At 46.5% G+C, this 24,844-nt stretch overlaps 1 protein-coding gene across 5 annotated transcripts in view; it reads right to left on the bottom strand.

Moving 5' to 3' along the window:
* LOC114856379 (protein sidekick-1-like) overlaps positions 1-24,844 on the bottom strand; it is a 172,308-nt gene that overhangs the window by 43,260 nt on the left and 104,204 nt on the right. For all 5 annotated transcript variants that reach the window (XM_029152286.3, XM_029152293.3, XM_029152302.3 and 2 more), the window contains 12 exons: positions 23,196-23,298; positions 20,422-20,597; positions 17,785-17,868; positions 16,082-16,276; positions 14,992-15,108; positions 14,716-14,883; positions 14,093-14,195; positions 13,841-14,014; positions 11,348-11,484; positions 7,638-7,785; positions 2,922-3,062; positions 104-285 (listed from right to left, as the gene is read on the bottom strand). In XM_029152286.3, coding sequence (XP_029008119.1) covers positions 104-285; positions 2,922-3,062; positions 7,638-7,785; positions 11,348-11,484; positions 13,841-14,014; positions 14,093-14,195; positions 14,716-14,883; positions 14,992-15,108; positions 16,082-16,276; positions 17,785-17,868; positions 20,422-20,597; positions 23,196-23,298 — 1,728 coding nt within the window. The remainder of the gene's footprint in view (positions 1-103; positions 286-2,921; positions 3,063-7,637; positions 7,786-11,347; positions 11,485-13,840; positions 14,015-14,092; positions 14,196-14,715; positions 14,884-14,991; positions 15,109-16,081; positions 16,277-17,784; positions 17,869-20,421; positions 20,598-23,195; positions 23,299-24,844) is intronic.

Here is a 24,844-nt window from a genome sequence, read left to right on the forward strand (position 1 = left end):
GGTTTTGGGAGGCTCCTCCCGGGCTAATGTCCTGGAAGAGCTTGCTACACTTGGCATTGGCTCGATGGGTGAGCGGTGAAGCTGTGTGCGCGCCGCTGCTCACCTCCCTGCAGAGTGTACTCTGTGACAGGGCTGCTGTAGACGCCCAGGCCCGCTCCGGTGTAGGCCGCCACCTGGATCTGGTATTGGGTCCAGATGATCAGGTCCTTCAGCAGACAGTAGTTAGTCTCTGGGCTGCTGATGTTTTTCTCCTGGTAGTCTCCTGGCAGCCCTGCAAGACGGTACCTACACACACACGCACACGCAAACACGCATGCATACACACGCACGCACACCCGCATGCACACACGCACGCACACACACAGGCACGCACACACACGCACGCACACACACAGGCACGCACACACACGCACGCACACACACAGGCACGCACACGCACAAACACACGCATGCACGCACGCGCGCGCGCGCGCGCGCACACACACACACACACACACACACACACACACACACACACACACACACACACACACACGTAAACGCTCGGTGGTCATTTTTTAAATCCTTGCTGTGTTTGTCAGGTTGTTGTGCAGATCATCATCAATCGTACTGCAAGTGTTAAAAGCTTGATCTCTGGCTGATTTGCATATTTATCTGTTCTAAGTTATCATCATTAAATCATTACAGCTCCTGATACATACGTGTTTATGTCCTGGAATAAAGTCAGCTGCTCTGACAAAAGCAGTTATTGAATTTATGTCCCTGCAGCCTGGAAATATTTTGCATATAACCTAAAGCATAACTCTGAATCTTCAAGTGGGTCTTGCAACAAAAGTTATGTTCTCTAATAAAATCAGAGTAGTTGTTTCTTGCTGTTTTTATTCCTTTGAGTGCAAAACTATTTTAATGTGTGTTTTAAAGCTAATTGGTTGTAATTATATCAGGTGAATATATTCTATTCTTATGTCCATTCAGTTAAAGTAAAAATGAGGTACATGTGCTCTAAAAAGGACACAACAGGAAATTATCAGTGAGATTTAATCTCAGCATCTTTTGGAGACTGTATTTATACGTATATACTGCAAAACCTTGTTCACTAAAAAATGAGCATCTATGTTTAGGGTATAATTAGTGTAATGTTTGTAGCCATGCACCTCTGTGTCATGTTGACAGAGGCTCTTCTTGTTGGGGTGTCATAATTGTGAAGAATAAAACCTCCATTCCCGGCTCGACTCCGAATCGTGCGCCTTCAAGGACTTCGCTTTCGTACACGTGGCATTAATGTCGGCCTAAAGGGATTTACGACCCAGCCAGACTGGGAGGCGTAATTCCACTCAGATTCTGTACCTACCTGATGGAGCTGAATGGAGTAATGTCAGCACTTTAATACAGAGCCTATTCACTGTAACAGGATATTTCAACATTTCGCCAGCTGAGTCAGCTCTCCATCACACACGCACACACCCAACGTGCCGTACGCGCAGACACAAATGGAGGGGGAGCCGCCGGCCGCCGGTGGCGAGGAGCCGCCGTAGCCCCGTTACAACCAGCCAATCCAGAGGGAGGCCAGCGAGAGGCGGGGGCTCCATCCTGTAACGCTGAAACGAAGCAGCGCTGCGTTTCTAGTTCCAGCTGGTTTCTGAAGCGGGGGCGATAACGCACTGAATCAGGATAAAGACCGGATAACTTCTACCACAATTATATGCAATTTCGTGCGAGGCAGCTGATGGGCGTTTGATTGTGCACGGTTTGTCACACTTTCGTAGACATGAAGGAGGAGAGCAGGGGCCCAAGGTCAGTCAGAGTATGTGGGAAGAGCACTTGTGTGTGTGCGACGCAGACGGAGAGTGGAGGAGACGTACAGAGGGACAATTTCTGCCTGTTACTCAGTTACAGTTCACACAGTGTGTAAGAACACGTCTGTTTATGATCCACTAAGCTGACAGCTCTCAATATAAAATATTAAATCTAAATACAAGCAAATTACAATTGTGTGTCTAACAAAGAGTTCAGTGATTGTAGCTGTTTGTTTAAGTAGTTGTTTTCCTTATTAATCACTTTTAGAAACTTAAAACAATGACTGATACTGTCACATGATGTGTTCCATGAAATTAATGGTGTCAGTGCTTTACGTACCTACAGCATCTATTAATCTATCAATAGAAACAGGTTAATCTATTTCTGCATGTATCATGGTCCTAATTTAAAAACACCCACGTTCTGGACAACAGCAAATAGGCAGACGCAGGAATAGACACAGTCGCAACTACTGAGAGACAAAAGACGCAGCTTCATTAAAACAGGTGTACGCCGTCGTGCCGTCTGTATATCTGGTTCTTGAACGCATCACAGGAGACGGAGTGTAAACGTCTGCACAGAGCGATAGCCGTCCTCAACCGACATGAAGGAAGCGCTAGAAAGGTGTGTAAACAGTGGAAGCGAAGCAAGCAGACGGTGTGATGTTATTAGCGCCGTCCTCTCTTTACTCCTCGCTGCAGCAACGTCCAGGTTCACAAAAACATTCAACGCTTTCATTTCACTTTCAAGCCGCTTCTCTCTCCAACTTTGTTTTTGTAAAAGCAGCATCTCGCTAACGCGTTCATACTTCATTTACACTGTCAGCTTGCTTTAATCCACAGCTTCAATCAAATCCATTCGTCCATGCTTTAAAATACTGCAATAACTCAACTGAGCAGGTGAAGCGCCAGCTTTAAGGATAAACTACCGTAGTTGAGTGGCACGGTTCACTTTGATTCAACCTCCTGCTGCAGCAGAAACCGCTCCACATAAGAGGCCGTTAACTGTCCATTAGCGAGCTTGTTAGCTCCGAGTGCTGCGTGATGAAAGATGACTTGCTGGGGGCCGTGGCCCTGGCTGGACCCGTGTGCTGGTGCCTGTGCCACCGGAGCCTGCAGGTTTACCTGAGTACGTATCCTCGCAGGACTCCGTTGAGCTGCGGTTCCGGCGGAGGCTGCCACTGGACCATGATGGACTGGTTCGTCCGCCCACTGGCCACGATATTCTTCGGAGGAGCACTCGGCGCCTCCTCTCGCAGCATTAATCTAAAACACAGGGAGAACGAGCAGCAGACAAATGATTTTGATTAAGTTGCTTCATGTCTTGTAATGAGCAGCGCTGAAGGAGCGCGTGAACAAACTGCTCTGGCTTTAAACAGGACTGGCAGCCTGAGAGGAAACTTTATGCTAATCCCGCGGCTGGAGCATTCGTCTTGTCTGGACCGGGGTCAGAGCGTCTACAAACAAACGAGCGTGTTTGTCACCGCAGACACGCGACTTATTACACAGCATCATCCCAGCGCTTAAGCAGCGCTGATGAATTCTGACTGGAGTCCGCGCTCATCCCTCCTCCTCCTCGTGCATCTTGCAATTCTGCAATTTCATTTAATGCATCTGTTTTTCATCTCTGGCTCTGTTCCCCATTCATTTTAAACAACGGCCGCCGCTGATGGAAGCGTTTAACACGTCGCATCCAGTGAGCCGGTGCTTTTCTCCTGGGAATGATGGAGCTGACAGTGGGTGCTTAAGACAACAAGAGCGTGAAAACTCGGCGCGAGTTGCTTTTTTGTTGCCTGAAACTCTCGGGGAGCAACAAGCGGGCGTCTACTGTCTCCGTGTTACGGGCCATTGTATGTGCTGCTCCTTTTATTAATGCGGTTTTCCTAATTATGTTTCATTTATTCTCCGCTAACCACTGTTTGGACAGTTTCTATTTCAACCTTACCGCAGTATCCCCAGCAGAGCAGCCACGAGCAACAGCAACAGCTAGTTAAATCACTATTAGTGCAGAATGAGCTAAGAGCTGCTCTCTTTATTTCCGGCGGGACACTGTGATCCGTCACCCTCTCTGCCCCAGAACCCCCCCCACCACCACCACCACCACCACCACCCTTCACCCCCCTCTTTTGTCTCTCGGAAACTTTTTCCCATCTTTCCTCTGACATTTTGAACTATATCTCATTTCTTCTCCCCCATCTGCAAACTTTCACCTTTCATCTGTCATGTTCTTTGGCCTCAATTATTTCATCCTTCTATCTTTCACTCATCTCTTTTCCTGCCCCCCCCCCCAGCACGGCCCCAGCCGTGATTAAGGGTCCCTGCCCTCTCACGGATGGCAAAGCACACAAGCTGAGCTGGTCAGCCTCTGGTTTTACAGTAAGCAGCTCAGCTCACATAATCACAAGCATATTTGCTCACACACACACACAAACACACACACACACACACGTGCACACACCAAACAAATTTCCCAGCTTAAGACAGGCAGCTACATCTGATGGTCTTTTCGCTTCCATGGATTATGTCTGGAGATTTACATTGCCTTCTCCCTCCTCTCCCCCACTTCCCCCCGCGCCCCATCTCTCTCCGGATGATTCCCTATAAGCCACTGAGCCACTAACTGTGGCGCAGCTCTCTGTATGTGCCTGAATCTGTATGTGTGTTTGTGTGAAGGAAGGCTGGTGAAAGCTGTTAGCCGCGGAGCCGCACAGACGGATATATGGCACACGCCAGTGATTTTACAGCTGTGCTTTACTTCCATTAGGTTAGACACTGTCAGACTGCGCCAGGTGTTGTGGGCATGCACGTGTACACACATGCACACAGAGGCTAATGGGGCTTGTGTGAATAAGATGGGCATTAGTGTAGCCATCTGGAAATTGGATATATATAATCCCAAACTATGCCACTGCATTCGACGCAAATTGATGATGCACATTAACACACCTACACAAACACGGCAGCCAACACACGCGGCCGTTCACTCGAGCCGACACAATTTTACTCGACGCCAGACCCTCGTTGAGAACAGCCTCAAATCTCCCCGACCATTTACGAGTAAATACTTTTTACAGTGGGTTCAGCGTGAGGACATCCGCCTCATGCGGCAGATCAAACATGCAGACCCAAGCCGGCAGCTACAGCCGCGTCACAGGCCAACACTCAGCCCTCGGCCTCACCTGCTGCTGACATACATTGTTCTGCCCCCTGTTCTGGCAGGAGATATTAATGAAAGACAGTGAAAAGGAGGGGGAGCCTGTTTTTTTGCAGTGGAAATTAGGGAAGTTTCTTTCTGTGTCATTCTGCAAAGTTTAATGCCCGCAGGCTTCCTCGCTAATTCCACACCAACTCTACAAGAGGCTCCACAAGTTTCCCTCTATTCAAACAGGATAGTATGATTGCAGAATGATGCATGAGCACGAGACTGCAGGAATAACCGGCAGAGAACGGAGCCAGATGTGACATGATGGGGTACATGCAGCCGAAATGAAAAGAAATGAGCTTATTTTGCTGTTTGACATTTTAAGTCTCGTCTTCTCCTTTAAATGGTGTGATGTTTTGCCAGAGGCTAAAAGCTGCACAAAAGGAGGAAGGTGACACACTAAAGACACTGTCGGGGAAATAAAGAAACTCTATCCTCTATTTCCACAGAGAATCGGAAACAGCTGCATCTGAGCTTGTCAATTTAGGAAATTAACATTATACATTAAAAGTGTTACTTTCATGTAAATGTACACAACACAGAAGCATACAGTGTTTTGTGATGGGGGCTTCATCCTGCCCTCAGTTCTAAAAAGTGCTTGTTTAAAAGCTTGGTCTGGTCACACCACAACATTCTAGCCACATTCTCTAATGTACTTAAATAATTTTTAATACATTCTAACAAAAGGAACAGACTGATAGACATTATGTAGCTGTGATATGAGCATAATAGTGTTTTTTGGTTCTGACTGAACATCTGGAATAAAAAAGGAAAACGGAGACAGATGCTTTAACGCTGTGTTGACGCCCGGAGTTCAAGGCATTTCTGCATAATTTGTCCTCGTTCTGTTGATGCTTCCTCTTTAATAATAATAATGGTGTGACTTTAAGCTGCGAGTGTGTGAGAGTCTGTGTGTGTCTGTGAGAGAGAAAGAGAGGCTCCAGATGGTTTCACTGCATTCTTCAAGAGAGTTTCTACATCTTGTCGGTAACGCTCTTCATCCTTGAGCACATTCTGTCACGGGCTCTTACTGGGTGTCCATCTCCCAGGACATCTTGTCCTGGTGCTTTATTCCCTCAGTGAATGAATAATCAGACGCAACAAAAGACAAGCAGGGAAAGGAGGGGAAAAAATTAATGCTGTTATGATAAAGATCCTAATCGGGAGGAGAACAAAATGAGCGAGCGCAGAAGCAGCTGGAAGTTCAAACTTTAATAAGGGCCTTTTGTCATCAATATTACAAGCTTCGTCTGTTCCCCCACTCTGTCCACATTACTGCAGTTTGTCATGGTTCTCACCCTGAGCCTTTACAGGACATTTTAGCACATGCTCTGGCATCTGTGCGTCTTCTTCAGGCAAGCGTCCAGCAGATGAAATGCAAACTGTTATGTGTAAGGCAGAGATGCCTCCGTGTGCTGCGATGCAGCGGCCAGCGATGACTGGCCCGACTGCCAGTCTTTTACTCGGGGAGCATCAATCCAATCTATTCTCCAGACTCTCTAACGACCGACGCTGGACTGTGCACTACTGTAGGAGAACGTCCTCTGAATACAAAAAAAAAGGAGAGGAGTAATGACGGAAACAAAGCACAGAGGGGAAGTGGGGAAGACTTTGAATGGGGAGAGAGAGAGAGAGAGAGAGAGAGAGAACGAGCAGAAAAAAGAGAGAACAGGAGAGAGGAAGAAGCCGAGGGGCAGGAAGCTGAAAGGAGGCTGTGAGCCGAGGTGCGAATGTGCGACGGCCGCGTGCACAGCCGAGAGTCTCTCTGGCGCCGCTACAGCTGGCACCGGCCGGTGGTCGGCCGGCGCCGCCAGACAAAGCCGTGTTGTCGTGTGCGTCCGCTACACAATGCGCTGCCGCATCTGCTGCATTGTGCCGCCCCTGGCAGCGGCCCGGTGTGCGCGTGCGTCCGGGGGCGAAGCGGTGAAGAGGCCTCCTCCAACACGCTCCTCCTCCGTCCAGGCCGTGATTACCCCCATTAGCGCTGCCTCCTGGGACAAACACGCGCACGCAGACGTGCGGCATCTGCGCGGCAGCTGCACGCGCTCACGCAGTCACGCAGTCACGCCCACGTTCGTTTCGTAATTCTTTCTACTTAGTTGACTGTGAGCAATGGGAGGGAAACGCACGCGTATCCGCACGCAGACATCTACAGCATGGATGTAATGAATATAAATTGCTCTTTGCAAAGTAAATGGATTTTAAACAAAAAAGGGGCTCTCTCTTCATCCGCCTTGTTAGAATCCAGCGCTGTTTCATCCCCATTCTGAGAACCATGTTCCTATTCATGCCCATACAGCAGCGACGCACACTCTCACACTTAGCCACACACATTAGAGGCTGTGGGGGAGCCCACACTATGTCTTTAGATGGCAGAAAGGTTCCAGTTTATTCATTCCCAGTTTGGGTAAGAAAGTGTGACCAAGTCCATTACACAGAGACGGAGCAGGCAAAAAAACTCAATTTCACACAAATCATAGCGTGTTCTACATAAAAAATTGGTTTTCATTGTGTGAAAATGGTGGTGTGGCATCAAAGGAAGCATTGTGAAATGTGTGTTTATTAAAGCTGGTAGCGGTAGGTTTGAGTCCGAAATGTGTGTCAAGAACTAAAAGCGCTTTTTGTACGTGCTCGCTCACCTCTGAGTCTCTGAGCTGTACTGACCCCGGCCCACCTGATTGACAGCACAGAGCCTGAACTGATAGGTCCGGGCCGGCGTGAGCCCGCCCACCGACACATTGGTCACAGCTGGATCCACCTCTGGTAAGTAGACCTTCCATGGGGAGTCTAGGCAGAAGACACAGAGATTAGAGGCCGACAGTCCACAGTGTCTGGCTGCTGCATGAGGCCTAAAGTCGAGCAGAAAGGAAGGAGAAGATAAAGGAAAAGAGGAGAGGGCTGGATGGAAAGGACAAAAAGACAAAGCTTGGAGTAAAGGAGAGGAATAACTGCAGCTGAATACTGTTGCCCTGCTTTTTCTTTAGAGTTTCTTCCTCCCGATGATGCAGCACCACATACAGATGCACCATTATCATTATAGCAGGTGGATACAGAGTGAGCCTTTAGAAGCAGGTCTGACTCTAGTACTTTGTGTACAGTGGGCTATTCGCTCTAAAGCACTATAGAAAACGTCTGGTTTACAATAGGTGGCCACGCGCACTCACGGCGAGTAATCAGTGTGCACAGAACTATCATCCATCACTCACTTGCAGTCTTGGTTGAAATCAACATTGGGCTCTCTGCATTCTCACTTCTTTTTCTCTCTTTATAACACACAATTTTCTGCCGGTGCTGGAGAACAGCTGGGAGAATCTTCTGATTCCGCTCAGAAAGTCAATAGAATGAGCATTACTTAACACTAGAACTACTGGGTTTTCTAAATATACCCATTCCTACTAGAAGGTGGTCAAATGATCTGCTCGGCTAGCTGAGACCCTGAATCATCTGTGAACAGCTGCCTTTGTTAGGTAAAGAGGGCCATCACTGACGCACTCTAGGTGGTGGGTTGCGTGGGCTTGCTGACCCTGCTCCTGTCTGCAAGGCTGCACAGTTCCTATGAGTCTATGAGTGACATCCACTGTTACAATGTTCCACCGCTATGTGCTTGGATTTACAACATGAAAGGATGTGCAATAGGAGCAAAAAGCAATAAGAGACATCAACAATACAATAAGACAGTTTTAGATCCTTCTCAGATGTGGCGAAGTTCTGTTTATTTACTAAAAAAAAAAACTAGTTCAAATATAGTTTGCACTGTAACGTCACCAAAAATTACAGAAAAGATAACAGTACATCCATCAAATTTTAACACATGTGCAATAAAAAATATAAACAGAAAACGCTTGAGAGCGTTTCCGTTTTATATTCCGTTTATTTCGTTATTACTTCTTTCACCTGTACCACATAAAGTCATTGCAGAGCTACAGCCGTGTTCCTACAAAGTTAACCAGCTGTTTATTTCGTTATTCCCTCTTTCATGTCCGTCTGGTGAATGAAAGTGGGCGTGGCCATCCACGTCCCAGAGCGGTGACACTGGGGGATGGGAAACACGCATCAACACGCAGCACAAAGATCTGCGTTTCTCTGCTGCTACAGCCTCGGCTGCGTTGGGTTGTTAGTCTCCCTTTCACCTCTACCATATGAAATGAAATGTGTTCCTACGAAGTTGATCAGCCGCTTTCAGAATCAGTATCGTGTTTTTCCCCAGCTTTGAACAGGGAAAACATTTTTTTATTTACAAAAGAATGTTTGTCAAAGTTATTGTCACCAAAAATTACAAAAAAAAAACAGAAGAACAAAAGTACAGCCATATAGTTTGAACAACGTCCGTCTATGACTCACTGCTGAAAACGGCTGGTGAAACATAGCTGTAACTCTGCAATGACTTTATGTGGTACGGGTGAAAGGGGAAATAACGAAATAAACGGAATATAAAACCGAAACGCTTTCAAGCGTTTTTGGTTTATATTATATTTTTAATTACACATTTGTTCAAACTATATGGCTGTACTGTCGTTTTTTTTAATTTTTGGTGACAATAACTTTGACAAACATTCTTTTGTAAATAAAAAAATGTTTGCCCTGTTCAAAGCTGGGGAGGAACACATTTCATTTGGTACAGGTGAAAGGGAGACTAACAACCCAACGCAGCGAGGCACTTTTTATGTGTAAATAAACGGAATATAAAAACGGAAATGCTTTCACGAGTTTTTTGTTTATATTATTTTTGCACATTTGTTCAAACTATATGGCTGTACTTTTGTTCTTCTGTTTTTTTTTGTAATTCTTGGTGACAATAACTTTGACAAACATTCTTTTGTAAATAAAAAAATGTTTTCCCTGTTCAAAGCTGGGGAAAAACACGATACTGATTCTGAAAGCGGCTGATCAACTTCGTAGGAACACATTTCATTTCATATGGTAGAGGTGAAAGGGAGACTAACAACCCAACGCAGCCGAGGCTGTAGCAGCAGAGAAACGCAGATCTTTGTGCTCCGTGTTGATGCGTGTTTCCCATCCCCCAGTGTCACCGCTCTGGGACGTGGATGGCCACGCCCACTTTCATTCACCAGACGGACATGAAAGAGGGAATAACGAAATAAACAGCTGGTTAACTTTGTAGGAACACGGCTGTAGCTCTGCAATGACTTTATGTGGTACAGGTGAAAGAAGTAATAACGAAATAAACGGAATATAAAACGGAAACGCTCTCAAGCGTTTTCTGTTTATATTTTTTATTGCACATGTGTTAAAATTTGATGGATGTACTGTTGTCTTTTCTGTAATTTTAGCATTTGCATTTACATGTTGTAAATGAATAACGAAATTAACCAAATCTACGTTTGAAAAAACTGTGAAGAGTTCCGTGTCTACATGAAAGCGGGCAGAACAACGTCCGTCCATGACGCACTGCCGAAAGCGGCTTGTGAACCTCTGTACTGTACTGCCGTCTTTTTTGTTTTTCTGGAAACGCTACAGTGCAATAATTTATTTAGTTTTTTTGTAAATAAGCAAAGCAGCAAAACTGTCTTATTGTATTGTTGATGTTTTTCATTGCTTCCTTCGGTGAGACCGCAACAATGACACTCGTCCTTTCACGTTTTTAAATCCAAGCACATAGCGGTGGAACATTGTAACAGTGGATGTCACTCATAGACTCATAGGAACCTGAGTAGGAACCCTGCTCTGCCTTGCAGGCAGCAGCAGGGTCAGGAAGCCCATCCGTCCCACCCCACAGAGTGCGTCGGTGATGGCCCTCTTTACGTAACAAAAGCGGCTCTTGGCAGGGTGCCAGCTGGAGCGTGGCGGACAAGTGATCACCCAGCCGTAGTTAGGGGTATATGTAAAGGTGTACGTCCCTTAGTAGTTCTAGTGTTAAAGCGTCAAACTACGCTCTCGCGTGACATTTGTCCTTCAGTGGCGCTCCGGCCCTCGCCCGCTCCTGGCTCTGCGTGTCGCAGTCGGTCCCTTCTCCTCAGCTTACAGCAGGTGCAGGTCTGGCTCCAGCAGCTCCCTCCAGTCTGCTTTCCCTGTCACTCTATTCCTCAACACTCCTCTCATTTGACAGAGAGCCAGCCTGCTGTTAAAACATCTGTGGCAGTGAGGGTGAAAGGCAGAGAGTGTGAGAGGGAACGGGAACGAGAGGAGGGAAAGGAGCAGTGGGAAATGAGAGTTTATTTATAGGGGAACCTGGATGAACATTAACGCAGCAGCACCATTCTCCATATGTCTGCCTCTTGTAAATGAGTGTGTGTCAGAGCCTGGTAGACAGCGAGCGAACAGCTGTTTGCCACTCAGGGGCTATAAAGAACGTCCAGGGACACGCACGCACAGACGCACAAACACCTACTGTTCTCAGACAGCTCCAGCACGTAGTGAAGGAGAGGGGAGTTCCCGTCGAAGGGTCGCAGCCAGGACAGGAGGACGGAGCGGGAATCGGAGTCGTTGAGGTGGGCCGTCAGGGAGCGAGGGGAGTGTGGCAGCTCTCTGAACACACAGAGACCAGACCAGAACGCATCACATATACAGTAGGCAGGAGTCTCACCATCACTACATTCAGTCGTTAAACACATGGAGCCAAGCAGTTTTAAAGGTGCAGGATGTCAGGCCTGGCTCCGACTCGATGCTTCATATCGACCAAAGAATGTTAGACATGTCCTCATTTAACTCCCTGCCAGAAATCCAAAAGGCATCTTCCTCAAAATGTTTAAGAATTCTTTAACATCCACGCTTAACCAAACAGCGTGTCTGAACATGATTTTACTCATTTATGCATCTGTATCTTGTAAACAAGTCTGTGACAAACTGTCAAGACTTTCATTATACTGATTTCGCTCCCTCGTCTCTATTGCTGCTGTTCGCTTTGACTTGTGAGGCAGAATGAAGTTGGATCGGGTCCAGGATGCGTTGCAGCAGACGATGTGGCTGTGGTTTGCATATTTTCATCAATATCTATATTCTGTCTATGCTCTGAACCCTCTAAACATATCTCACCATCCATTAAAAAAGAAATACTCCAGACATTTGGTCTGGAGCAACTGAGCAACACATTTGTTCATGAAAGCAATAGAAAGCGTCCAGACATTGGATTAAAGCACGTTAGTGCATCGTAACTCCCTTTAAAACACAGTTTTAAAAACGGAAGCCGATCTCGGGGTGAAAAGCGACAGGTGCTGGCAGAAATAACAGGCTACAACTAACCTACTACTACTACAGTATTAATTGGCCTCATGAGCAGGTTAATGATGGTTGTCTGGTTGTCTGGGGGGCAACAGGTTCATCAGATATCAGTTTTAATGTATGGATTTATTGTTTGAAATATTCAAGTAGCTAACAAATCAGAAAATAAAGAAGGGAATACAGGGAAAGTGAGATGAATGAAGAGTAAGGAGTCCGGGCAGCACCAAAAAGGCCGACAGTGACTCAGGCAAAGCGGGAGCGAGGGGAAATAAGAATGATGTTTTCTTTCCTGAGCTGACAAGATCATATTAATTAATGAACATGCTGCAAGACCGATGGACCAGCTACCTTCCCGCAGTCAGACACACACACACACACACACACACACACACACACACACACACACACACACACACACACACACACACACACACACACACACACACACACACACACACAACACAACGCTTGTGTGCGTCTTGCGGGACTTGAACCAATAACCTGCTGGTAATTAGTCTGTCTCCTCAGCCGCCAGTGTCTGTTAGCCTCCATGACCCACTGATACTGAGCTAACGAGGCTGTCAGTCACACACATGGACACACACACATGTACACACCTCACACCCACAAAATCACACAAATCCCCGCGGTCCCCACGCGTTTTGAACAGCAATAAACAGAGATCCACTCCCCACCTCTGAGTTGAGTTGACATGTGTAACCTCTCATCTCTGTATAATTTAGAAGGATGTGGACTTATGTTCTATCTTTTTCCTACCCTGCAATTGTATTAATATATCATAAGTGCCTTTTATAAATATATAATAGGAGTGTCTATGAATAAATAACTGCTACCTGTTAGTCTTTTCTCAGTGTCTGTAATGAGGTTTTCTGGGTCAGAGAGTCGGATACACTCCAAATGTCTGTGCGGTGTGTTTTAATCTGAGAGTCAGCTCATAGCAGACTCACAACCTGACACCTCTGGAATGTGTTCACTCAAACCACATGAATGCGCGCCGCCTCACAAACACGCCGCATTTTGCACGACTGAAAGACGCTTGTGGCTTCACACAGCGGAGATATACGAGCGAGACGCTTCTACTGCCCAGTAACAGCCCACAGACTGGCCACATTCTCCCAGTTTACACATCTATCAACCCTTATTGGCTCTCAAGTGTCTGACAGCTGATAGAATGGCATTAATAATAGAAACAAGCCATTATTTCATCATGCAACTGAAATAGGCTGACAGTAACGCTTCCTTTACGTTTGGCAATGAGCCAAATTACCTATTTGCTGCTTCTCCTGAATTTGCTCTACACAGGCAATTACTTGTTCTATTTTTTTCAAGTCGCGGCCCCAAAGCGCCCTCGCTGTCAGTCATCTCTGCAGTCTGAATCACTCAGATTGCTGGTTATGAACCAGCTGCTTTCCCGTTTGTTTTGCTGTGCCAAAAATGCCAAAGCCCATGTTGTTTGTAATCACGAGAAACAAACCTGTTTGTGCTTTTTCTGTGTTTGCAACGTGTAGTAGAGGACCTTAGTTTAATGAAAAGATTAACGCTATTCCATTTTCAACATTAACAAGAAAAAACAAGTAGTAGGTTGAGAAAAAACAACTTAGCACAAAGACTCTTAATGGAAAAAGGCTTCTGTGGAACTCACATGACTTCAAGGCGCGCAGAGCGAGAGTCGTTGCCGGCCTGTGATGTCACCGTGCAGGTGTAGTCCCCGATGTCACCTGACCACGTCTGACCGATAGTGAGGGAGCCCTGACGCACAGAAACACGGCCCCCGCTGGTTGGAAGCACGGGGACGCCACCGCGGTCCCACCAGAAGCTGCACCGGACAGGGAGGCGAGCACTATGTTTAGTGTGTATTCACAGAGAAAGAGAAAAGAAAGCCACGAGCGGCCACCTGATATCGACTCGGGGGTCACGCGTAGCGTTGCAGATCAGAGTAGCGGTGGTTCCTTTGATAACTCGCTGATCCGTTGGAGGCACAGAAATGACTGTACGACCTGCAAAGGAGGGCAAACGGGAAGAAAGGATGAGGTCAGAAACACAAAGGAGCATTCTCATCTTAACGTGAAACGGTTTCATTAAAAGGAGGCTCCATAGTAACAAATGAATTACTGCAGTCCAACCTTGACCTGTTGAGGTGAACGGCTCCAGAGCATGTGTATAAGGTGGAGAACTGCTTTATCAAGGCTTGGTTGCTTTTACATGTGACTTATTCAAGAAATAGAAAAGTAATTGCAGCGTATATATGATGCATAAAGATAGGACATGTGGCAAACATGTTTAATCTCATGGACAGTATTTAACCAGAAGATGTCACGTTTTAAATAAAGATCAGACAATAATGAGTTTACAGGTGAATCAATGTTCCACCTGAACAATAAGATGTTAATTTCACCAATGCTGCTTTCTAGCCTTTAGAATTAGTGCTCCACGTCTCTTGGAGCCTGTTTAACAAATGTACATCGAGAAGTAAAATTCCTGTTTCATTTGTGTGGCGTGCATGTTTTTGGGTCTTACTCCACACAGTGAGTGTAGCTGTGGTATTGATGGTTCCCTCTGAGTTGGAGGCGATGCAGGTGTATTCTCCTGAATCCTGGAAGCTGACTGGCTGAATCTGCAAACCGCCCGTCTGCAACAGCGTGAACCTGGGAACCTGGACGGAGCCGCTGGCTAAGACCAGCAATCCTACCGAGAGAGAACGAACACAGCAGCCTTGAGGTGATGGGGAGCAATTGAGTCATTAAGCACATTTTTAATTACAAAGACATCTTGTCCGTGTGTGTGGTCTGGTACCTTTCCTCCAGGTGATGGCAGGCTTTGGGGCGCCGCTCGTCTGGCAGCTAAACAGGGCTGTGTTTCCATCAGTTACTGTTCGGTCAGATGGGGGGGATGTAAATGTAGGGGCCACACCTGAAACAAAAAGTAAAGAGAAATAAAAGTGAATATAAAGGTGAGCTTCCTCTCTGATTAATGTGAGATTTATTCATTACCTAGTGCACATTAACATAGAAGGTGGAGGTGTGGAAGCTCTGTGATGACTTTTAATTATAAACAACCTCAGAACATGGAACATGACTCTACCGAGACAAAGTTTGTGCAAAGTTTTTGCACACTTTCACTGACACACACTGCACTTTTGAGTTTAAGCTGCCACATCCCAGTAACGATGAAACTTGGACAAGGTGTTTGTTTTAGCCCTGACTGACTTTGCAAAAAAAAGAAAACAAAGCATCAAAGCTGGAAAATGATTTTCATCTAAAAGGTAATGATGGCGAACACTTTGCGATGCACAACGTCTGCGTGCGTGGTAGATCACACGTGGAGGACAAAGAGGGGCGTAAAGGAAAACAGAGCTGAGCCACTAATCACCTCAATGCATTATCTTACACACGTTCTCTCATATGGAGGCGTGCTGGAGCCAATCCCAGCTCTTATTGGGCAAGAATCAGGCTCCGCTCTGGACAGGTGACCAGTCTGTGATAGGCCAACCTGGACACAAACTTCACCCAGAGAGGAACCTGGACCCACTCAGGTCCAACCCAGGCTCCTGTGCGTAGCTGTGAGGCAAATGTTCCATCTCTCGCTTTTCTCTGTGCAGCCACTATCAATTTGTGGTTACGGAAAGCAATAAATGATTTTAAACCATCATAAAAGCAAACTGTAGGTGTAGCCCTAATGAACCAGAGGGGACAAAGAAAGTAATTCAAACCAACTGAGGATGTAAAAAAAGAAACAGAAGAGCTAGTTCAGTTCAAAGAGAAGGAAAATGACATAGAAGCAGCATGGAAACAAGCATCTGAGAAAGGCAGCAGTGGCTGCTGGTTGGTATGCTGGGCTGTATGGGCTGTGCGCTGTCTTCGCCGTGCGCGTCGGGCCGACTCACTGGAGACGAGGAGCTGCGTGTGCGCCTGGCTCTCTCCGGCAGCGCTGCGGGCGATGCACTGGAATATGCCCCCGTCCCCCGGCTGCACCCTGCGCACCGTCAGCCCGGCCGCGGCGGTGACCTTGTAGCGGGGGTTGGCCAGTTTGGAGAGAGGCACAGCGTCCTTATACCACTCCACCCTGGGCTGGGGCACGCCTACACGGGTGCATGCGCACCAAAAACAAATAGAAAGAGGAACATTTTTTCAATTTCCTTAATAACACGGCAGCTGACCTCGCTGCTGAGCAAACCGCTCCAACTCCCACTAAAACAGCCACATGCACTCAATCTTTCTTCTCTCTGTTATGCACTCTCTCCCCATAAATATGCATGGAGGCATAATGACTCTTAATAATATATTGATTGGAGGGTGTGGGCGGTAGGGTAAGGGTGGCAGCAAGGGCCAAAAACATTCTAAATAAAAGATCTAGCCGAGGGCAGCACCCGCTGTCGTTACAGTATCAGCACCCACCTGTCGGATGGACACGCCAGATATGACAGGCATGGGCTCGTGCAATTACTCTGGACCCCTGTGTGTGTGTGTGTGTGTGTGTGTGTGTGTGTGTGTGTGTGTGTGTGTGTGTGTGTGTGTGTGTGTGTGTGTGTGTGTGTGTGTGAGTTTACGGGAGGGAGAGATGAATTCCACACTTTCCCTCAATCTGTTGGTGTCAGGCTTTCACAGACATGTGTGAAGTATTTTTCACCCCCCGCTCGCTCCGTCCCTCGTTCCTCCAGCCTCCATCCCTCTCTCCGTACCCTCAGGCCTCTGCTATTTAATTACACTGCCACTGTATCAGATTACTGAGGAGGAACATAAACTCGCTCAGTGTGTGCACACGCGCGCGAGAGAGAGAAAGAGAGAGAGGAGTTTGTTGCAGTTTTTAGTGCTGAGCCCAGCTCACCCCTGCTCACATAAGTGGGTTCATGTAATCCACTTAAAAACAAGAGGCATAAATAAGAGCAATTTCAAGCCTGTTAACGTGGTCACAGTGCTAAAAGTAAAAGTGTCACTGTTCAAGAAGCCCGAAAGGATAGTGAGTGACACCTAACCCCTGCAGGATGTCAGCGACGCTGGGCAGCAGCGGACGAGCAGCATGACTGACTCTGATTCTTACGGCAGAGAGCAGTCGGGCAGTAACACCTTGCTAGTGTTAAACCTGGAGACCAGCGTTGCAATGGAAACAATGAACCCAGGATGCGCTGGCCAAGTCAGTTGGCTAAACTCAAACTTTTATCTTCATTCCAGTTCTTATTAAAAACTTGCTTCAGCGTTTTCTGGGACTTTCTTAATCACATCTGAGCAGAGTTAATTACATCTCGCCACTCTAGTCATGCTTCCATCAAACTTGAAATGAATTTTTCCAAAATCAGCAAAAGAAAACAGTAATTATTGCATTTCCATTTGCTTCTGTTATGTGCATATTGGGAATTGGGTGCACTGAGATAAACAGTCGGTGGCAGACATTCTCCGGGTGCCGTTACACCACCGCAGAGGAGATGATGAAATTAAAAGGCCAGTAAAACCTCAAACGCTGGAAACCAATTTGGTAAATGTGATGGAAGTAGTGCATTTTCTTGTATTTGTGTTAATTTGAGGAACAAATCTCGTCGCTCCACACGGCTGTTGTTGTTTCTCTGGATGACATTTAATTCTAACGTCGTACCTGTAGCAACACACGGGATGTCTACATTCTTGTCGAGCTCCGCGAGGATCTTCGTCTTGGGTTCTGCAGTCAGAGCGGGCGGTTCTGAAAGGGAAAATTTTAGATTTGAAAAAAAATAAAGCGTTAAAACACTGTATCAATATATGAGCTCAAGCAAAACACCAACATCACCGCCGTGAGCAACATCTTTAAGGGAACTACAAAGGATTAAAAAGACTCGATTCATAAAGAAACAACTCAATTCATGAACAAATCCTGAAAGAAAAGAATGGATTGAATAGATTTAATAGAAAATGCATTTGGAGAATAAAACGTTTCCTCCTGAGTGTTATTGAGTACATGCCTCTCTGTCTATATGCCCTTTAAAATGACTGCCGCACACTCAGACAAAAACACATTCTTGGAGTTTCCCAAGGGAAACAATCCCTGTTTTAAACGGCTCCATTTAGCTGCCAATACCTGCCGCCTCTAAACATCTTCACCAGTGCACCTCCAAATGCTGACGGCTGCTCAGAGACAAAACTCCCCTCCATTTGAATCGGAAAATACGCCTCTTGGTGTATTAGAGCGAGGCCACCTTCGAAAAAGCAACGCTCGACTCCCGTAAAGGCTCCGCTCTGTTCAGAAGCATTTGTTATTATTTAGCAGGAGATATTGACAGAGGTTGCTGCTGGTGGTGGTGGGTGATTGGGGGGGTGCAGACTGGCTAATTCATTTTTAGTCTGGCATCTCTGCAAAAGTGGCTCCACGCAGCAGAGGCACCTGTTTGCTGAAAAATGACTTTGCGGAAAATGAAACGTCCAGCGTGTGCGCACGGAGATGGATGTGCGCGCTGGTTGTCACCGAGACACGACTCCTATCAAATAAAAGCAGAAGCCTTTTAATGGAAGATTTATTTCTGCGCGTATTCTAAAACTTCGTACCCGCACAACAAAGCTCACGCTGGTGTTGTTGAAAGAGAGGGAAAGAATAGCGTCTCATGGCTCCGCTCTCTCTCCTTGACACAGCGGACGAGCGGTGACACTGAAGGAAGCTAACTGCAGGCGCGACCCCGCTGCGTGTGAGGACAGCTACACAGCTGCACTTCTTCTCATTCTCCTTGACTCCCCTGACTAGTTCCCCTCCTTCGCCACTCCACGCTAACTTTTAAACCCACACACACGCGCCTCCCGTTCTCGCCGCGCACGGCGGAGTTTGGCACGACTTTTTGACAAAAGGCTGAGGGAAGCGTGCGGCGCGGAGAGAGCAGGAAAACAAGAGATGAATAACAGCCGTGTGGCGTGACACCGATAACACAGCTGCATTAATCCCCTTCAGTCAGGTGAGTGCAAGGAACGAGATGCACAAATACAACGAAACCCATTTTGCAGTGCCTGGGTGGCTGGGCTTAGCGATTGGAGCACTCGTGGAATCCCTGCTGTCTGTCTGCAAAACAAGGATGGAGAACAACAAGACAGATACATGGCTGTTTGCAGCAGCAGTCGTCTGTACAGCGAACAGCACAAGCATCCAGTGTCATACATATTCCGATTAGTGGATTCGGGGCAAGAAAGGAATGAAATTGAATAATGAATACCTTTGGGGCTTTTTCCTTCTTTCACGCAAACACATTCACTATTCTGTTTAAGAATCCCTTTCATTGCATGAAGGTCTGTTGAGCCATAGCAGAAAAAGGGGATCAGTACAAACGTATTCATCAGTCTCTGCGCCTCTGATACATATGAATGCAGTTCCTGCTAGCAGGTCTTAAAAGTGCTGTTGGCCTAATTAAGGAAGATAAGGCTTTCTACCTGAGCCCGGCTGGATAAAAGATATAGAGAGAAGCCGGGTCTTTGCTGTGGGCTCGGGCAGCTCGCTCCGCGCTAGGTGCACCGACAATCATAGCAGATCAAAAAGACGCTGACAAACTGGGGAAGAAAAGTTTTGCTTCATCAATCACACGCTCCCTGCCTGCGTGTATGTTGTTTTCTATTTACACACACATCGAGGACAGGAGTGGATTGTGTCGAGAGCGCTCCTGTTTGAGTGCTTTCAGCGTTCTCTTATTGATTGGCGACTCCAGGGAGCAAAACTAATTTAGCTGCCGGGCACACGTGTTGGCGGTGGCGTTTTTAAGATGGTGGAAAAGCGCCACGCCGTATGCAAATGCACCACACACACACACACACACACACACACACACACACACACACACACACACACACACACACACACACACACACACACACACACACACACACACACAGAGCGTCACAGCTGTTTGTGACGACAGCGGACGCTTTGTCGGAGAGACAACAGATTCAGCTGGAGCAGCGCTGTGGTTGACAGTCCCTGCCTTGGGGGTGTTCACGGTCACGCTTTCAGCAGAAAAAGGAAGAATAAATGGAGGAATAAACAGAATGGAACTGCCTGGAGCAAAAAACGTACAAGAAAAGACAAACGCAAGGTTAAAACAGGAATTAATGGCACACGTTAGGGCCATTAGTCATGATGGGTCAGGCCTACCCGGAATAATCATGGATAATCATGTTAGGCAGTGTGTGTGTGTGTGTGTGTGTGTGTGTGTGTGTGTGTGTGTGTGTGTGTGTGTGTGTGTGAGGGTGTGTGTGTATAAGTGAGCGACTGCCTTGTTCTTACCCATTACGGTGATGTGTGCCCTTGCCTCCGCAGGTTTGGCAGTGCTGTTGCTAAGCAACGCCTCACAAACATATAACCCGGAGTCAGAAGAGGTGGGGGAGGGAATAATGAGCCGACGCCCACCGGCCAGCCAACGCCCGTCCCGTTTCCATGACACCACCAAGCCGTCAAGCGGCCTGAGACGGGAGAACAGAAGAGAGTCGGGAAAAAAGGAAACAAGTGACAGAAGGCAATTATAACATATTAAATCCATCAGTTTACGTGTCAATGAGGCAGGAAATGAATGATGACAGTCTGTATATCAGAGCAGCCAGCTCTAGTCAGCATGAAGAGGCTTCAGTCGCTGCGCGTTGAGAACGGAAATAGGATTTAATGTGAAATGAAATTTAGTTTTGGATAAACAACATCAAAACATCATCTGTGTGTGTGTGTGTGTGTGTGTGTGTATGTGTGTGTGTCTATCCATGATCTAGCGGCTCAATTTTTGGTGCATTCACATTCAAATGTTTCGTTCTTACACAAAATCTGCATGAAAAAGTGCAACTGATTCACGGCAGCAGCAGCTGATTATGTAATCGGCAGCTGGAACCGCCTTCATGACGCCTCTGATCAGGAGCATTGTGGAAGCCGCTGTCAATTGATGGGATTCTCTCGTGGACACTTAGCCCTGACATTGTTCCAAGTTAAAACAGGCGACTGCATCGGTGACTCCATCGCTACACGCTCACGCCGAGGTTCCGATCGAACACAGAGGCTCCTACAAATGTATTTTTATATTAGAGCAACTGCCTGGAATTCTCACGCTCAGGCCTGCGCCGGCGCCTCTGACTGATTAATGGCTAATGGACATGGACAGGGCATGCTTATGGACCACACAGTTGGATTCTCCATTCCCTCCTCCAGTTGTTCTCAGTGCAGTGACTACCTTTAAGTGGCGGCTTCTTTGGAATCAGAAATGGTTTATGCTAAAGTACATGCTCTAAAATGATTTACAGCACTTCACAAAACATATACAAAACAAATTACCTGGTGTTAATTGAAGAAAAAGATGCATATACTCTGCAAAAACAGGCATCCTGACTTTGAAACGTCTGGGGATGGATCCGTTCGTTTTATTTTGAATAACAGTTTATTCCAGATGTTTTTGTACCTTGAGTGCTACCAGTGGTCAAGTGCTAGTCAAGTGGTGCTGGAAAGTATTTAAGCTTTCACCGAAAAAAGTAGCGCGGCGACCCCCTGACTAAATAACCCAATCCAACAAAAACCTTGTGCAAATAGTCCAGAGAGGAACTCAATAGTGCTGGTGAGCAGGCAGAGTGCAGGATATCACCTGTTGAGGCCAGACAACTCAGACTTGTTATCCTCCTGGCTGGCAGCGCTTTTATCTGTTCAAAGCAGCCTGAGTGTCTTTTCTGCATCAATCAGCGTTCACGCTCATTAAAGAACGGACCCCTGAGAGCATTTTACAAAAGGTAAATGCAGGAGGTTCATTTGTAAAAACACGGCTTTCAGAAACAAGCTCAAAAATCCTGTTTCCAGCTGTTAAGGTAATATAAAGCTATTCCATAAGTCATTAACATCCTTTACTTCACGTCAGTAAGGCGCTGAGGAACAGCGGTACAGTATGTGTTCAGACAAAACAAAAGCCCTGATCATCACATTACAGTACGGCTACTTTAACCTGCTGCTTTAACTCATAATTCAACATTTAACAGTGTTAAGCCAATGGGGTTTTATGTGATGTGCTCTTTAGCCATGTTATGTGAATAAGCCCCAGACTTCAGCTTCTTTTTCACACAGAAGGAGAAACATCACAGGTTCTTTGTAGCTCTCTACAGATTATCCATCCTTAAAGTATAAAGACGTACAGTATGATCTGGATACGTTCAGCCCAGGAATCACAATAGTTACACTGAAGTTTCACGTTGTCAGTGATGCTGTGATCTGTGTAGTTAAAAGATGATGCACATCTGCCTTTCCAGATGTTGGTATGTCATGTTTATTAGACTAGATATTTTTCTAGATTGGGAAGCCACCAAAAGTCTCAAAGCGAGACAGGAGCAGGACCACACACAGCTCCGATGCTGCAAACGGCCCCTGACAACTAACAAACAGAAATAAGTGAAGATTGGATGTAACACAGTTATTTGGAGTAAATGGACAAACTACAGGCTGCAATCAAAACAAATGCTGGTATTGTTTAACATAAAGCAGCAACAAACAAGCGTTGCTTTTACGCCTATTTGGGACATGGTGGGAGGTTAGACAGCGTGTAACTCAGGGATGAAGGGAAACTGATTACAATTGACTTTCTGACAACTCGAACTGAAGTAGAGTTTGCTGTTGCTCTGAAAACATCTGTTGAGTCAGACTAGATGTAAATGTGTGTGTGTGTGTGTGTGTGTGTGTGTGTGTGTGTGTGTGTGTGTGTGTGTGTGTGTGTGTGTGTGTGTGTGTGTGTGTGTGTGTGTGTTTAAACAGTACTTGGCAGAGCCCAATGTGAAATTTGGGGTGTGTTTAGCTTCTTTGCTGATGTCAGATGGGACTCTAAACCACCTTCTGTTTAAGTTAACTTGGTTTTGGTGTGTGTGTGTGTGTGTGTGTGTGTGTGTGTGTGTGTGTGTGTGTGTGTGTGTGTGTGTGTGTGTGTGTGTGTGTGTGTGTGTGTGTGTGTTACTGGGAGAAGGGGTTTGAGTTTATATATCATCCACTAATTGCCTTGGAAGAAAACAGCGTCTAGAGAACTCTTCTGTGTCTCTGTGACAGAATCCTACCTCGCGTTAGCGATGCACTCTAATGTGACCTCCGTTCCTGCCACCACTGTGGTGTCTTTGGGTCCAATCACAATTGCTGGAGCCAGAAGTTCAGACTCAGGATCTGTGGCAGAGAGAAAACATGTCAATGATTACTGTCGTTTGAAGCACAGGTCACAACAGCCGCTTGCGCTCACTGCTTTGCTGGTTTTGACAGATTTTTCAAGTTGAATGACGTGAAACTGAAGCTGTGATGTGAATAAACTGAACTTGGCTGCAAAGCGGAATAGCCTGTACCTCAGTGTTTATTTTATGTTTCTGCGGACCTGCACTCAGCTGCTCAAACCTTCACTTTCCTGTCAACCTATCTGGGGCATAAAGAGCCTTTGTCATCGATTGGATTTGCGTTCAAGTGAAATGTGCCTAATGTTGATGTAAGCAGTCAGCTGAGTCAATCTGAGCGACAAAGCAAACGCCTGATGATGGCAGCGCTGCATTAGTTCAAACTGGACGCGACATAACCAGATGGATTAACCACTTAAATGAGTTGTTTAAGGTTACTCTCATGTTAGCACACAGTGCCCTTGTAACGAGCTGGCAGCGTTAGCTCCGATCGCGCTGACTCAGCGAGGACGACCAGAGGCCTGAAGCTGTGTCACCGCCAACTACCAGCTGCAGAGAGGGTCAACGGAACAAACACTGTTCTCTTCACAAACTGCAGCGCAGCAGAAGCGCGTTGGCCTCAGCTTTGTAGACGCGGTGCTAAAGGTTCGAAGGGACCGTCACCTTCACATTCTGATTCCGACATTTCTCCTTCCAGAATCACTGCCAGACGAGTGAGACGCACAAATACAGCGCGGCAGCGATGAACTGACAGAGGTAACGGGAGTTGACCCGACGCTTCCACTCAGCTGCGTCTGCTGCTTGGATGTCAGCGCGGCGCCGGTGAAGCTTCATACAGCGTATTTAACAAAGCTGCAAATCCACAGAAGTGTATCTAAGGCAGAGGTGAGGTTTGAGGAGAGAGGAACAGTGAGCGGCAGAGACGTGTTTGACTGAGACCAGATGTTTGTCAGAGTCTGACTGAAAAGCTCCACAATTCTTTTCAGCTCTTCTAAACTGATGTTGTTTTTTATACCACAAATACTTTCAATCGCACACACGCGCACAATAATCCTCACCTATAAACAATATCATTCTACTGGGTGTGAGTGTGAGAAGAATGATTTATGGCCTAAAAGATGTGTAGGAGAGTACGGTGGTGTATGTGAAGGATTATAACTGTTTGTGTGAGTATGATTTATGGTGTGAGTGGCCTCTCATAAGGAAAGGACACACTAGGATTGTTATCGGTTCGAAATTTGTACAGTAACATCTGCTCAGCAGAAATGTAGAAAAACAGTGGAAGTGGCCAATGAAAAAGTGTTTATGTGTGGTTTTCACAATGTGAGGAGCCTACGCACGTAGAAGCGTCGGACTGTGACTGCATAAGTGATGAATATGTAGGTTTGTAATCAGGGAGGAGTAGGAGTACAAATGAACACGCTGGCTGTGATAGAGGCCGGTGGGGGAGCTGGAGAGGATTTATGCAGGGGAGGAGAGGCGGCGCTTTGATCTCCTCTTTGAAGGGAAGGAGGAAAAGGTGGTAATTGACTCGCTGCTCTTTATTC

This window comes from Betta splendens, chromosome 1 (assembly GCF_900634795.4).
Source record: "Betta splendens chromosome 1, fBetSpl5.4, whole genome shotgun sequence".
Lineage (NCBI taxonomy): Eukaryota > Metazoa > Chordata > Actinopteri > Anabantiformes > Osphronemidae > Betta > Betta splendens.